Source organism: Salvelinus namaycush, chromosome 3, assembly GCF_016432855.1.
Source record: "Salvelinus namaycush isolate Seneca chromosome 3, SaNama_1.0, whole genome shotgun sequence".
NCBI classification, from domain to species: Eukaryota; Metazoa; Chordata; class Actinopteri; order Salmoniformes; family Salmonidae; genus Salvelinus; species Salvelinus namaycush.
Window position 1 is genome coordinate 67468553 of NC_052309.1, and position 16251 is coordinate 67484803.

A 16251-nucleotide genomic window follows, 5' to 3' on the forward strand; every position below is an offset into this window, starting at 1 on the left:
CTGACGAACAGTTCTTGTGGTGACGTTGCTTCCACAGGCAATTTGGAACTCAGGAGTGAGTGTTGCAACCAAGGACAGACGATTTATTTCTACACGATACGCGCTTCAGCACTCGGCGGGCCCTTTTCTGTGAGCTTGTGCGGCCTACGACTTCGCGGCTGAGCCGTTGTTGCTCTTGGAGTATACCACTTCACCCTATCAGCACTTACAGTTGACCAGGGCAGCTCCAGCAGGGCAGAAATTTGACAAACTAACTTGTTTGAAAGGTGGCATCAAAGTCACTGAGCTCTTCCAGTAAGGCCATTCTACTGCTAATGTTTGTCTATGGAGATTGCATGGCCGTGTGCTCGATTTTATACACCTGTCAGCAACGGGCGTGGCTGAAATAGCCGAATCCACTAATTTGAATGGGTGTCCACATACTTTTGTATATATAGGGTATGTTTTCCATGGCTGCAGGTCAGTGTGTAATCGTACCACCAACAAACACAGACATTAACATGGGAAATCTAACCATCCGTACCAGTCATGAGACGAACACTGACGTTCACCTACTTCACACCATGTTACTAATCCAAAAGCCAAAGGAAGGAAATAAAACAAAAACAATTGAAAAGTATCTTAGTAATAATGCATAAACAAAGGAGTGAATGCACTGTCCTTTGCTTAAAGTAACTGTCTAGGGGCCTCCCGAGTGGCGCAGCGGTCTAAGGCACTGCAGTGCAGTGCTTGAGGTGCCACTACAGACCTGGGTGCGATACCAGGCTGTGTCACAACTGTCCGTGACCGGGAGTTCCATAGGGCGGCGCACAATTGGCCCAGCGTTGTCCGGGTTAGGGGAGGGTTCGGCCGGGGGTGCTTTACTTGGCTCATCGCGCTCTTGCAACTCCTTGTGGCAGGCCAGGCGCCTGCAGGCTGACTTCACTCATCAGTTGAACAGTGCAGCTGGCAGGTGGGTGTTGAAAAGTGTGGTTTGGCGGGTCATGTATCGGAAGACGCATGACTCGACCTTCGCCCCTCGGGGAGTTGCAGCGATGAGACAAGATCAACAACAACAACAAAGTAACTGTCTAGTGAAAATCTCACTTTTAAAAGTGTTCTGTTAACTCATAACCTAGTAATGTTGTTGACTTATCCTATATTCGTATTTGTGGTCAAAGCATGAATTGGAGAAAAAATACTTCAAAAACCCCACCTCAAACCTGTATCTCAAACAGACTGTCTAAAAAACGCTTGCTATTTCCTCATAGAGGATGATTTTATTCTCCTGTGGAGGATGGGCTGGCCAATCAGCGGTGTACTCGCATTCATATTTTTAATGACCGGTACACTCCCGCACCATTCTGTTGTTGGTGTACACCCACACCATTCCAACACAGAAAAGCTGCTTTTAAACACACCTAATTAAAAATGATTTGAAGGAAAACTATTTCACTCATAGTGTAATTAATTATAGGTCCTATTTCATAGAAATCTGGAAACACTGGACAGTTACTTTAAGTAATACATGTTGGCTCTTCTCATGATGGTGGTAGAAAGTACTAAAACAAACCCTCTAAAACCCTCTAGAATGTTACATACTGAGATATAATACCCTTATCTACCCCATTACACTGTACCAAGACAACAAAAGACGGTATCAGCCTGTATCAACGTCAAATCTCTGCCCCCTCCCCCTCTCTCTCTCCTACTGTATGTGCAGTTGTGGTGAACAGGCCAGGGACTCTTTAAAATCACTCTAAAATCGTCTCTCTAAAATCCCTGTCCTCTTCTCTTCCACACTGAAGTAAGTATTGCTTTCCAACCAGTCTTTGCTGACGTGTCAGTCAGAACAGAAGGGAGGGAGGGAAGGGGACGGGCAACAACAAAAGTTTCACTACAACAACCAGAATTAGAAGGAGGATTCACTACAGATTCACTACAGCTGCACTGGACAAAAAACACACAAACAAACCAAAAGGAAATATACAAAACAAACCTGATGTTAACCTCAGGTAAATACTGTCATGGTCTCGATGGAGGTTGTGTTGATATTTGGATGATACTGAGTCTCCTGACAAGGGAAGAACTGGTGCAAAGCATTAGTCTTTGGCTTTCGGCATCTGCCTTTTAGACATAGCGACCAAAAACAGGAAGTGTTTGAAATGAAATGTGAAACTGACATTAGAAACATTATTGCTATACTACTAAAAAAAAGCAGTTCATATTGTAATTTGCATATTATTAACCACATTGGAGAATGACTGTTTAAAGGGAATTTGATTGGCATCTGCTGCGCTCTACACAGCACAGACCTTCAGCATCTTCAACATCTTTCCAAACAGAACAGGGACATAAAACGTAGAAGCAGAATGTGTATCAGTCAGACAGTATTAGGTACTTCCAGGTGTCTCCTGCCCCGGGGGGAGGGGCCAGTCCTGGTTGGCTGTGCTACTCCGGCTGCTCGTTGAGCTCCATGTCAGACACCAGGATGTTCTTCTCGGCCTGTTCGGAGGGGTTGGAGTTGGTGCGGCTGTAACGCGCCCCCTCGTAAGATCCCCGGGAGCCTGCCTGGTGCCGGCGGTACAGGTAGATCACGCCCGCGATGAGGATCACCAACACCAGACCTGTCACCATGATCACAATCAGAGTGGGCAGGTGGTCCTCTTCAGCTGAGACAAACAGGGAGGGAGGGGGAGAAAGAGTGAGAGCGGGAGAGAGGAAGAGAGGGACTATTTTTTTTTTTTACAGATTAGCATTACAGATTTCAACAAATCTAACATTTGATGACTTGAACAAACCACATAGGATATCCTACCATACTTACAGACTACCGCCAAAGCCTCAGCACCTGCAACGGAAAAGATAACATTCGAGTTGTGTTGTCAGTTCAGAGATTGCTGTTTGCAGTTATAAATGAAGCACAGTAAGTGGTTATACAGTTTTGCTATCACTGTGTACACGTATGACATTGTCCATAGTGTTATTTGTCTGCGCTACAGGGTGAGGCCTTCCTTACTGCGTGGCCGTTTGCAGATGACTCCGTGTGTGCGGTTCTTGCAGGTGCCTGGTTTCCAAAGGCCTGTGTTGCTCTGGATCCAGAAGCAGGTGTTGGGAAACAGCATGCTCAGGTTGGTGCCCTGCACCTCCCAGTTAGTGAACTTCACCTCTGCACTCTCAGACCACATCAGACTGCCCCCTGCAGGACAACACCAGGAACAACACACACAAACCTGTCTGAAGAATATCTTGAAATAGCCCTGGAATACCTTAATGCAAAAAGGTGTGTACAAATAATGTATGTAATATATGAATGAGTATATGGATAGCATATGTCACTCTGATAAATGACTCTTCTTACAGTACCCATTAGATTATATGACCTTACAGTATATGATATTTACATGTTTTTAACAGTGTGTATACTTTTCTATGTGTACATCCGGAGTTCCTTACCTTTGGAGTTAAAGGTCATACCCAGCCAGGCTCCGTGGGCCTGCTCCTGGTAGCCCTGGATGTGCTCCCACACAAAGCCATTCTCTGTTTCATCCAGGACCGACAGCAGCTGGCCACCCACTGGGGGGTGAGAGAGAGAGAGAGAGGGAGAGAGAGAGAGAGAGAGAGAGAGAGAGAGAGAGAGAGAGGATCAGATAACCATATTGAGATAATTAAATGCGGTCGGAGAGGAGTTGACAGACAGAGGGAGGTGTGAAACAGAGAAAAAGCGAGATGATGATGAGGGAAAATTAAACTGGGAAATCAGGAGATAATAAGGCGAGTGCATTTCAATAAAAGCTCAATGAATCACAACTAACTTAGACTTATTGACGTATTTGGTCATTGACGTCAGTGCTGAGGGCTGAAAGCTCGCTCCATGATAACAGCGATTGAATGGATAGAACTGTAATGTACTCTGTGTTCTTTTAGTGTCACAATGTGCATGTAAAGTGTCACATATAGAGACTGTTTGTATTTGTATTTATTATGGATCCCCATTAGCTAGATATAGAGACTGTTTGTATTTATTTTGGATCCCCATTAGCTAGATATAGAGACTGTTTGTATTTGTATTTGCATTTATTATGGATCCCCATTAGCTACATATAGAGACTGTTTGTATTTGCATTTATTATGGATCCCCCTTAGCTAGATATAGAGACTGTTTGTATTTATTATGGATCCCCATTAGCTAGATATAGAGACTGTTTGTATTTATTATGGATCCCCATTAGCTAGATATAGAGACTGTTTGTATTTATTATGGATCCCCATTAGCTAGATATAGAGACTGTTTGTATTTATTATGGATCCCCATTAGCTAGATATAGAGACTGTTTGTATTTATTATGGATCCCCATTAGCTAGATATAGAGACTGTATTTATTATGGATCCCCATTAGCTAGATATAGAGACTGTTTGTATTTATTATGGATCCCCATTAGCTAGATATAGAGACTGTTTGTATTTATTATGGATCCCCATTAGCTAGATATAGAGACTGTTTGTATTTATTATGGATCCCCATTAGCTAGATATAGAGACTGTTTGTATTTATTATGGATCCCCATTAGCTAGATATAGAGACTGTTTGTATTTATTATGGATCCCCATTAGCTGCTCTTCCTGGGGTCTGGCAAAATTAAGGCAGTTATACAATTTTAAAAACATTACAATACATTCATAACAGATTTCAGAACACACTAAGTGTGTGCCCTCAGGCCCCTACTCCACTACTACATATCTACAACAGAAAATCCTAAGGTACGTGTGTGTATAGTGCGTATGTTATCATGTGTGTGTACGCATCAAATCAAATCAAACTTTATTTGTCACATGCGCTGAATACAACAAGTGTAGGCTTACTTACAAGCCCTTAACCAACAGTGCAGTTCAAGAAGAGTTAAGAAAATATTTCCCAAATAAACTAAAGCAAAAAATAATAAAAAGTCACACAATAAAATAACAATAACGAGACTATATAAAGGGGATACCGATACCGAGTCAGTGTGCGAGGGTACAGGTGAGTTGAGGTAATTTGTACATGTAGGTAGGGGTGAAGTGACTATGCATAGATAATTATGTGCATGTGTCTGTGTGTATGTGTATGTGCATGTGTCTATGCCTAAGTTTGTGTTGCTTCACAGTTCCGCTGTTCCATAAGGTGCATTTTATCTGTGTTTTAAAATCTGATTCTACTGCTTGCATCAGTTACCTGATGTGGAATAGAGTTCCATGTAGTCATGGCTCTATGTAGTACTGTGCGCCTCCCATAGACTGTTGTGGACTTGGGGACTGCGAAGAGACCTCTATGTCTTGTGGGTTATGCATGGATGTGCATGGGTGTCTCGGTGCTCCCGAGTGGCGCACCGGTCTGAGGCACTGCATCTCAGTGCTAGAGGCGTCACTACAGACCCTGGTTCAATTCCAGGCTGTATCACAACCGGCCGTGATTGGGAGTCCCATAGGGCTGCGCACAATTGGCCCAGCGTCGTCCAGGTTAGGGTTTGGCCAGGGTAGGCTGTCATTGTAAATAAGAATTTGTTCTTAACTTACTTGGCTAGTTAAATAAAGATTTTTTTTTAAAGTATGAGCTGTGTGCTAGTTGTTTAAACAGACAGCTCGGTGCTTTCAACATGTCAAACCTCTTACAAATACAACTAGTGATGAAGTCTATCTCTCCTCCACTTTGAGCCAGGAGAGATTGATTATTAATGTTTGGTCTCTGTGTACATTCAAGGGCCAGCTGTGCTGCCCTGTTCTGAGTCAATTGCAATTTTCCCAAGTCCCTCTTTGTGGCACCTGACCACACGACTGAACAGTAGTCCAGGTGCAACAAAACCAGGGCCTGTAGGACCTGCCTTGTTGATAGTGCTGTTAAGAAGGCAGAGCAATGCTTTATTATGGACAGCCTTCTCCCCATCTTAGCTACTGTTTTATCATTATGTTTTGACCATGACAGTTTACAATCCAGGGTTGCTCAAAGCAGTTTAGTGACCTCAACTTGCTCAATTTCCACATTATTTATTACAATATTTAGTTGAGGTTAAGGGTTTAGTGAATGATTTGTCCCAAATACAATGCTTTTAGTTTTTTTTATATTTAGGACTAACTTATTCCTTGCCACCCATTCTGAAACTAACTGCAGCTCTTTGTTAAGTGTTGCAATCATTTCAGTCGCTATAGTAGCTGACGTGTAGTGTTGAGTCATCCGTATACATACACACACTGGCTTTACTCAAAGCCTGGGCTTTACTCAAAGCCAGTGGCATGTTGTTAGTAATGATTGAAAAAAGTAAGGGGCCTAGACAGCTACCCTGGGGAATTCCTGATTCTACCTGGATTATGTTGGAGAGGCTTCCATTATAGAACACCCTCTAAGTTCTGTTAGACAGGTAACTCTTTATCCACAATATAGCAGGGGATATATAGCAGGGGATGTAAAGCCATAACACATATGTTTTTTCAGCAGCAGACTATGACCAATAATGTCAAAAGCCGCACTGAAGTCCAGCAAAACAATGTGTCAAGTGCAATGTCTGTTCGCTCCTCATTACACACCATGGACCAACAAATATTCTTTACATCAACAACATAAGGTCACTATGACCTCTCCTACACTATATTAGGCCCAGCCTTTGGAACTTTGTTTTTCCTAGATATGGCTACTATATTGTGATCACTACATCCGATGGATCTGAATACTGCTTTCAAGCACATTTCTGCAGCATTAGTAAAGACGTGATCAATACATGTTGATGATTTCATTCTACCCTGGTAGGTTGCCAACGTCGACTTCGAAACCGTAGGGGAAGGAGTAGGAGTAGGCACAGCGGCCGCAGACACAGGTACCCCCAGCAACGAAGGTGCAGGAGATCAGGCGGCAAAACTATTTGTTATTTTTAATTCGCTCCGGGCCTCTCGTTAGGAGAGCTTTGCGGGAGGACTGCTTTGCGGGAGGCCGCTGTCTTCGGCTTCCACGTCTCAAGACATGCGACCATCGTTGATTGCCATGCTCCTCTTGCTGTGCTCCTTCGACTCCGCTATCAGATGGGGAAAGTGAGGCAGGAGATGGCTCCCCTGGTGAACGAACTCCTGGCAACACCGGCCAGTCGGATAACGACAAACGACAAGGCTGAGATGCATCCAACAAGCGCGAACGCCGTCCAGCCATCGGCGTAGGAAAGGAAAACATTTCACTCTGCGTTTTCCCTAGTTTTTTACTTAGGCTGGTGACCTGCATAATCAAGGAAGCAACCTCAAGCCTTTAATCCTCGGCAGCAAACAATTGCCGCATTGGAACTCTGAGTGATCTGGTTTGTCCCAAAACAAAGCGTAGTAGATAGAGCTCCTACAGGGCTGGAACCATTAATTTACTTCTCCAGATAAGGAGGGTTCCATTGGAAAACTAATCTGGGACTAACTTTGTTAGCTTGATGGCTAGCAGCTTAGCTAGGTTAGCGGCTCTTTCAAGCAGACTTTAACCTGTCAGTTAAGCGGGATTCCAGGACAAGAAATAGCGGTCCTAGCTACTAAAGTCTAACCGCGTCGCGGAATCCACTGGTGTACGTCCAAAATGGCATCCTATTCTCTATAGGGCTCTGGTCAAAAGTAGTGTACTACATAGGCAAAAGGATACCATTTGGAACACAAGCGATGTGCATGTTAAAAGACTAAGGAATGTCTGGCTGACTAAGGGCATTGGCTGTTAACAGAGTGTCCTCCTTACCCTTCCTGCAGGAGGAGTGGGCGTCGGTCTGCAGCCGGAGGTTCTGCAGGTTGAAGGAGTAGCAGTGGTTCCTGAAAGGCACCCAGGCCCAGTCGCCCAGAGAGTGAGGGCACTGTCCTGGGAAACTCCACTTGTGCACCACAGCCTCCTCTGGTGGAGAGAGAGAGAGAGAGAGAGAGAGAGAGAGAGAGAGAGAGAGAGAGACAGAGAGACAGAGACAGAGAGACAGAGAGGACAGGGCTTACACACACTATATAACTTACACACATGTTCATATACTGTATTACCCTATTGATAAGGCACACACACAAACATGCACACACAGACACACACACGGATGCACACAGACACACACACACACACACCTGTATTAATCTGACAGATGGCAGCGTCCAGTTTAGCGTCACAGGGGGTCATAGTCCACTGCCCCACCGTGGTCATGTGACCACATCCAGACAGTGTATTAGGCTCCCCATCCCGCCAGGCAGTGTAAATCAGGTCCTCCTCGCCCAACCAGCTGAAGCTCCGTCCCTGAGTGTGGAACAGAGGAGGAGTTAATCCTAATATTCTGACCCCAAGTCTTACCTCATTGGTCAATCTAGTTAAATCAATCTTTGAAGATCTGATTATATCAATGTAATATTGATTTGTCGTGATACAGTGATCTCACCCTACATGTTACCATGTTGTTGTATCAAAACAAACCAATAAAAGATCTCGTAGAAGTGCATAACTCCTCCCAGCTTGTCATGTCCAGGGCCTCACCCCATAGTTGGAAAGGCCTATCCATGCTGGGAGGTGTAGGCTGTTCATCAGCAGGGTGAGGTAAGCCTGTTGGTAGGGGTCTCTCACTGAAGCCAACGTCCCGTTCAGAGACTCGCACACATGCAGCGCCCCCATCCAGTCCAGGCGCTTCTTTACTATGCGGTACGACACTCCACCCAGGTCCAGGGCTCCGGACAGGGAGGAGGGCAGGAGGGCAGCGCCAGGGGGCAGAGCTGGGTCTAAGGAGACAAAGTTATATCAGTATATAAAGGAAACTGTTTCTGCTGACTGATATAAACACAACTGTTTGATATATCAGGTATGTGTTTCAGTAGGTACAGTACTATGTAATAGATGCACACAGGAATGCTTGTCAGTTACATAATTCACTGGTTAGTTATGTTATGCACTGTTGAATTGCGAGTGGCTGTGCTGTTTGGAGTTGTGACATGTCCTGTACCTTGTTTCTTCTGGCAGATGTAGCCATGGTTCTCCATCTCACAGTCCCGGGATGACCACATGCCCGTATTTTTTGTTGGGTTCCCATGGATCATCACCACACAGTTCCCCTGTTAGGTGACAATGATGTCATCAACAATGGACATGACAAAGACTGGACCCACGGACCAAATATGTGTCCCAAATGGCACCATATTCCATATATAATTAACTACTTTTGACTAGTACCCTAGTTCTGAAGTAGTGCACTATGTAGGGAAAAGGGTGCCATTTGGAATGCCACCAAAGACTGGATTAATACAGAAAAAGATTAGACCAGGGTGGTATGTACCGGAGTCTTGTTGTGGAGTGGTCCACTGTTGTCCAGGGGTTCTCCAGAGGCCCAGTTGGTGTAGCTGAGGAGTCCAGGACGAGCCCACTGGAAGTGGCCTTTAGAGTTAGACGTCAACCCCACCCACAGGTCAAAACTCACATTGGACAGCAGAGTGGTGACAAAGGCTGTGGGAGACAGCATGCATGATGTCATTCAGTGCTTCCCAAACTTTTTCAATCATGCCCCCCTTTCATCACTGGGGAACTGGACAAGTTCTAAAAAGCTCTCTAAGGTCTGCAATAACTGACATGACACCCCCCCCCCCCCCTGCCGAACGCCGACAGTTTGGGAACCACTGATGTTATTGATGGTGTATGTGTGTGTTTGCTCTTGTGTATGTGAAACCGTGCGTGTGTTTGTTTGTTTGTGTGTGCGTGTGTGAGTGAGCGCGTGCGTGCGTGAGTGAGTGCGTGTGTGATTGCGTGCGTCAGTTGAGTATAAAACTACCTTGCTCCACGTGATTGGGCACCACAGCCAAGGCTCCTCCTTGAAACTCACACATGAGCCTGGCTCCTGACCATTTGGCCCTCTGGCTCTCCTCATGACCAAACACCTTATAACACTACACACACACAAACAGGAAGGTCAGAGGTCAGGTCAGGAAGGACCATCATGCTCTCACACGTAACATAACCCAGGAGAAACCAGTACCTCAGGTCAGAGGTCTGTTTGAGATCTAACGTGAGATCTGATAACAACTGAGAGGCTAAAACGGAAGATCAAATCAAAACATAACACAGTAATGTCACATTCATATAACTGGCATATCTTTATCAGCACAGTAGAAACTACATAACCCAGGAGCCCTACCTTGTGCAGGAAGGGGGCCCAGCCATCGGGGCAGCCCGCGAGGGGCAGGGGGGTGGAGGGTGTGGGTGGGATAGTGCCTGTGACATTCACTCTCTTACAGACGTAGGGCAGGTCTGAGTGGCATTTCTGATCTGCCCACTCCGCTGTAGAACGTTTTAGAATGAAAGAGGAAATTGTGTTAAAAAATAATCACAAAATATGCTATTTACAGGACAAACTGCACAGTATCCCAGAATCCTCACCTTTGCTGACTGACATGTGGACACACTTGCGGTCGCGGCTGAGTGGGTGTGGCCTGCCGAGAGCCCAGGACACATAGTTGAGCACAGAGTGGTCTGACCAGTGGAAACGGCCATCGTTCTCATACGTATGAAGCCCCACCCACCAGTGGTCCCCCTCTACCTTGGTCATCTGCAGGCGAGAGAGAAAACACACATGACCTCTAGTCATAGACACTTGACCTCCAGTGACATGCAGCGATGTACAGAACAGCATAGACTATTGGCTTGGATAAAACAGCTCATGTCCATCCATGTGGTGGTTGGTACCATTTGTAGAGATATGAAAGTGCCCATGTGGATGTTTAATTCTGTCACATTCTTCATGAACATGAAGTAGTTATAAAAGGGTTATAACTTTTTTTTATGAAGGGTTATAAAGGTTATGTAGCGCACCTTGTGCACTATGTCAACCAGGAAGGCCTCCTTCTCAGCAGTGGATGTGTTACTTCATGAAGGGTGATAAAGTTGTTATAATGTGTTCATTAAAGCTTGTGTGTGGTACCTTGTGCAGTGTGTTGGCAAGGAAAACCTCCTCCGCAGAAGAGTGGATGGAAGCCAGAGAAGCATCGAACCAGGAGCAGATCCTCTGGGCTTGGTCCCACGTAGACCGGTGGTCAAAGAACTTATACTCTGCCTCCTGGAAGCCCACCCACTCACTGGCAGTGGGGGCTGGGGGGATGAGGAGAAAGATGGGAAAGAAAAGTTGGTGCTAGTGGGTTATGATGGAAGACTATAAAAACAACAGACACAATGAGAGGAGGGTGGTTTATAAACTGACCTTCAGTGGGGTTTGGATCCTTATCAATTTTTCCTGAAAACACAAAACAAAAAGTGGTCTGAATTCATCCTTCAAATATATATAAGTGGGGTAACATCTCACAGCAAGAACTGGCAAATCTGGTGCAGTCCATGAGGAGGAAGTGCACTGCAGTACTTAATGCAGCTGGTGGCCACACCAGATACTGACTGTTACTTTTGCTTTTGACCCCCCCTTTGTTCAGGGACACATTATTCCATTTATGTTAGTCACATGTTTGTGGAACTTGTTCAGTTAATGTCTCAGTTGTTGAATCTTGTTATGTTCAAACAAATATTTACACATGTTAAGTTTGTTGAAAATAAGCGCAGTTGACAGTGAGAGGACGTTTCTTTTTGCTGAGTTTATTTGTTCAACTTCCAAATATTGTTTTACAAAGTAAAACAAGCGAGAGATAGGCTTTTGGCACGAGCGCATTGGCCATCACCAGCAAGTGAGCTGCATGTCATTGGGTGAGTCAGTGAAACTGGAAAGTATTTTTAGGACTATAATTTCCTCCTCATATTGTAGCCTACAACATGCGTCTCCACACACCTTGGCCTCGGTCGTTTTTATGGATCTCAGATTCTCATTTGTGCTGTATTAAAAATATTCTGCCAAAGTCTCCAGTCATGTAAAATGACTTAGAATCGCATGAAATGCGTTTATAAAAGGCCACATTCTTACCGGACCCTAGGCTACAAAAAATGTCCCCAATGTGTGCAACTTCTGCAAGTGCCTCGACTCTACTGCTCTATGTCACTACGCAAATGTGATGATATGCGTGCAGCGCTTTATTATAAAGGTGATTTTCCGGTACCTCAGAACTCCTCCAACCCCCTCTCGCGCTCTCTTTTTGTTCCAGCACCTCCCGAGTTACAAATTAATCACTGACTGTAGTGTAAGATATAAAATGTTCTAGCTCCGAAATCTCTACTTTTATGCAATGTAAAAAACACCATTTCAAATTTTGATACATAAGACCGAATCGAGCCGGGCGGTCACATATTTGCTTAATGAAAACTACAACTCCCTTCAACATCCCACAAAGTTATTGACTGGATTTCTCTCCTGAATTATTTGATTTCTCTCTAGAGAAACAGCACATTAGGCTCACCCCCCCCCCCCCCCCCAAAAAAACGACATGGAATTCAAGTAACTGAACCGAGGTCAGATAATTAGTTGTTTAATGACCGAGAGAAAACAAATGTTGGTTAATCGCTCAGCACTACATAACACAGACTTGAATATTCAAAATGAAAGCTTTCAGGCAATAACAAGGGCCCCTTGTGTCAGCGTGTCTCTATAGTGTCTGTATACAGCAGTAGCACTGCTTTGTGACTGTATCTGTGTCTATGTGTGGTTCCGTTGTCTTGCTGTTACCTTTGGGGATCTTGCAGATCCAATCCAGGTCAGAGTCACAGCGCATGGCCAGCCAGGTCATGGTGCCCAGGTCTGCTGCTGCACACTGACGGATATTGTAGTAGTAACGCCCAAAGTTCTGGTACGTATACTGACATGCAGAGGAAGATGGGTTAGAGGACTTTACAAAAATAGCTTAACAAGTAGGTAGCTACAGTGCTGTCAAAAGTATTTGCCCCCTTCCTGATTTCTTATTTTTTTGCACATTTGTCACACGTAAATGTTTCAGATCATCAAACAAATTTTTATATTACACAAAGATATATACACAAAGATAATATTAAAATTAGTTTGATGATCTGAAACATTTAAGTGTGGCAAATGTGCAAAAAAAATTGAAATCAGGAAGGGGGCAAATACTTGTCCACAGCACTGTATATCTATAAGCTTTGAGGTACATGTATATGGTGCAAGAGGCTGTATGTTGTTGCAGCTGGGCTGTAGCTATCAGTAAATCAAGGTTGCTGTGTTAAGCTGGGTCAATAATAGATAGTGCTGTGGTTTGGCTGCTCAAATTAGGTCCATAGACATGCTGTGATGTAATGCTGTGGCTGGATGACTGGGTGGTAATGCTGTGACTCACAGCCAGTCCATCGCTCCACTTCCAGCTACCGTTGTCCATGGGGTTCCTGCGGTTCAGCCCGATCCAGAACCAGTGCTGCTCATGGTCCTCTGACTCCCTGTGGACCATCAGCAGCAGCAGCGTCGTCAGCATCATCAGTAGCAGCAGCAGCGATGTCAGCATCAGCATCATCATTATTGTCATTATCATCATCAGCAGCAGCATCATCATCATTACTATCATCATCACCATCATCAGCATCATAGTCATCACCATAAAAAATATATATAATCTGTCACTGTGCCCTTGAGCCAGGCACTTAACCCTAATTGCTCCAGAGGTGATGTACAATGGTGACCCTGGCCGTGACCCCACTCCCTGCGGGTATCTCAGGGGGAGTTGGGATATGCAAAAAATGTATTTCCTTTACACACTGTGTGTAACAGGACAAATATAAGCACCCCCAAAAATTATTATTATATACATTTATTATTATCATCCTCATCATTACCACCACATTCCCTCTTTAAATTACAAACCCATCCCCTTTTCAAATAAGAACCACATTCTCCCTCCATCCAGTCTAGGCCCTGTAATAGAGACCCATTCATACAACCCATGCATGATCAAGGTGGAGTGTCCACCCACCCAAAGGCTTCGTGTAGTATCTGCAGTATGAAGTGCTCCTCCTCTGGGCCACTGACACTCAGCAGGTTGGCTCCATGGTGTCTCTGACAGGCTAGGTGGGCCTGCAGCCAGCTCAGCTTCTGGTCCATCTGGGCCGAGTCAAACACCTGGGACACACACACACACATACACACATGCAGGCATGCAGGCGCACACACACACACACACACACATACACACACACACACACACACACACACACACACACACACACACACACACACACACACACACACACACACACACACACACACACACACACACACACACACACACACACACACACACACACACGCAGGCAGGCAGGCAGGCAGGCAGGCAGACAGGCACGCGCAATACACACACACACACACACACACACACAGGCACGCAGGCAGGCGCACACACACACACACACACACACACACACACACACACACACACACACACACACACACACACACACACACACACACACACACACACACACACACACACACAGACACATGCAGGCACACAGGCAGGCACGTGCATACACACACACACACACATGCAGGCACGCAGGCAGGCAGGCAGGCAGGCAGGCGCATACACACACACACACAGGCACGCAGACAGGCAGACAGGCAGGCACGCGCATACATACACACACACATGCAGGCACGCAGGCAGACAGGCAAGCACGGGCATACACACACACACACACACAGAGGTGTTAGAGGCAAATAAATGGTATGTATATTGACTAAACTAATACATATGCTTAAAATATATGTGTAGTAATAAACTCAGCAAAAAAAGAAACGTCCTCTCACTGTCAACTGCGTTTATTTTCAGAAAACTTAACATGTGTGAATATTTGTATGAACATAACAAGATTCAACAACTGAGACATAAACTGAACAAGTTCCACAGACATGTGACTAACAGAAATGGAATAATGTGTCCCTGAACAAAGGGAGGTCACAGCGTTGAGATTGCCAGCAATGACAACAAGCTCAGTCCGATGATGCTGTGACACACCGCCCCAGACCATGACAGACTCTCCACCTCCAAATCGATCCCGCTCCAGATTACAGGGCTCAGTGTAACGCTTATTCATTCGGCTGTACCGATCCTGTACAGGTGTTGTTACACGTGGTCTGCCACTGCGAGGATGATCAGCTGTCCATCCTGTCTCCCTGTAGCGCTGTCTTAGGCATCTCACAGTACAGACATTGCAATTTATTGCCCTGGCCACATCTGCAGTCCTCATGCCTCCTTGCAGCATGCCAAAGGCACGGTCACGCAGATGAGCAGGGACCCTGGGCATCTTTCTTTTGGTGTTTTTCAGAGTCCGTAGAAAGGCCTCTTTAGTGTCCTAAGTTTTCATAACTGTGACCTTAATTGCCTACCGTCTGTAAGCTGTTAGTGTCTTAACGACCGTTCCACAGGTGCATGTTCATTAATTGTTTATGGTTCATTGAACAAGCATGGGAAACAGTGTTTAAACCCTTTACCATGAAGATCTGTGAAGTTATTTGGATTTTTACAAATTATCTTTGAAAGACAGGATCCTGAAAAAGGGACGTTTCTTTCTTTGCTGAGTTTATCAAGCGGCGGTAAAGGCGTAGGATACCTTGTAGCAGTGGTGCAGCTTGCCGTTTGTCTTCCACCCGTTGGGGCAGGATCCAGTGAGGCTGGGGGTGGGGTGCGGGGCTGGGGGCTCAGGGCTGAGGGACGTGTCCTGGTTCAGTCTACAGATGAACTTAGCCCGGGCAGACGCACAGTCCTTCACCTCCCATAGGCCTGTGGCGGAGCCCGTCTCCATGGTTACACAGCCCCCTTTGATGTTTCCTCCTGACAGAGGAGAGGGGGGAGAGAGTGGTCCATGTTACGTAGTTGTATGAGTGTGGGTCTGGGAGTAAATGACTGATTGACACACCAGTGGGGATGGTAGAGATAATGGCAAAAGATGGTCTTGAAAATGGTGTACCAATCACCGGATTAAGTCATTGGCAATTTAGCCACAATGAATACTCAAGAGATTAGTATTTATACCATATCTAGTTTTGACAGGGCTCTGGGCATATGGCACAGACAGGTGTCCTGAAGACTAGTACAAGACCAACATGTCCGTCATGATAGCTCTGTGGACAGATAGAGAGACAAAGGTCCATGTCCCACCTGGCTGGTCTCTGTTCCAGTTGGTATAGGCCACTTCATCCCCACTGAGCCAGTGGAATTTTCCGGGGCTGTTCTGGTCAAGCAGGGCTATCCAGAATGAATCCCCAGAACGGCCAAACACCAGACTGTTGACAAATGCCTGCTCAAACCTACAACATCGCACATGGACAAGGCTCAGGGGTCAGAGGTTACACTAGGTGTGTGTGTGTGTGTTTGTGTCTGTGTGTGCTTGCGTACGTGCATGA

The 16251-nt window shown here is 45.5% G+C and overlaps 1 protein-coding gene across 1 annotated transcript in view; it reads right to left on the minus strand.

Annotated features, from left to right (window-relative positions):
• Nucleotides 1-346: 346 nt before the first annotated feature.
• LOC120035572 (C-type mannose receptor 2-like) overlaps nt 347-16251 on the minus strand; it is a 33487-nt gene continuing 17582 nt past the window's right edge. Inside the window, exons 11-29 of the mRNA XM_038982192.1 lie at nt 16007-16155; nt 15459-15679; nt 13823-13968; nt 13196-13292; nt 12574-12703; nt 11173-11205; nt 10897-11063; nt 10356-10524; nt 10114-10256; nt 9751-9865; nt 9262-9428; nt 8932-9040; nt 8472-8710; nt 8072-8237; nt 7707-7856; nt 3436-3555; nt 2999-3178; nt 2798-2830; nt 347-2651 (exon numbers count right to left, since the gene is read on the minus strand). Of these exons, the coding sequence (XP_038838120.1) occupies nt 2431-2651; nt 2798-2830; nt 2999-3178; nt 3436-3555; nt 7707-7856; nt 8072-8237; nt 8472-8710; nt 8932-9040; nt 9262-9428; nt 9751-9865; nt 10114-10256; nt 10356-10524; nt 10897-11063; nt 11173-11205; nt 12574-12703; nt 13196-13292; nt 13823-13968; nt 15459-15679; nt 16007-16155 (2755 nt within the window). The 3' untranslated portion in view covers nt 347-2430. The remainder of the gene's footprint in view (nt 2652-2797; nt 2831-2998; nt 3179-3435; nt 3556-7706; nt 7857-8071; nt 8238-8471; nt 8711-8931; nt 9041-9261; nt 9429-9750; nt 9866-10113; nt 10257-10355; nt 10525-10896; nt 11064-11172; nt 11206-12573; nt 12704-13195; nt 13293-13822; nt 13969-15458; nt 15680-16006; nt 16156-16251) is intronic.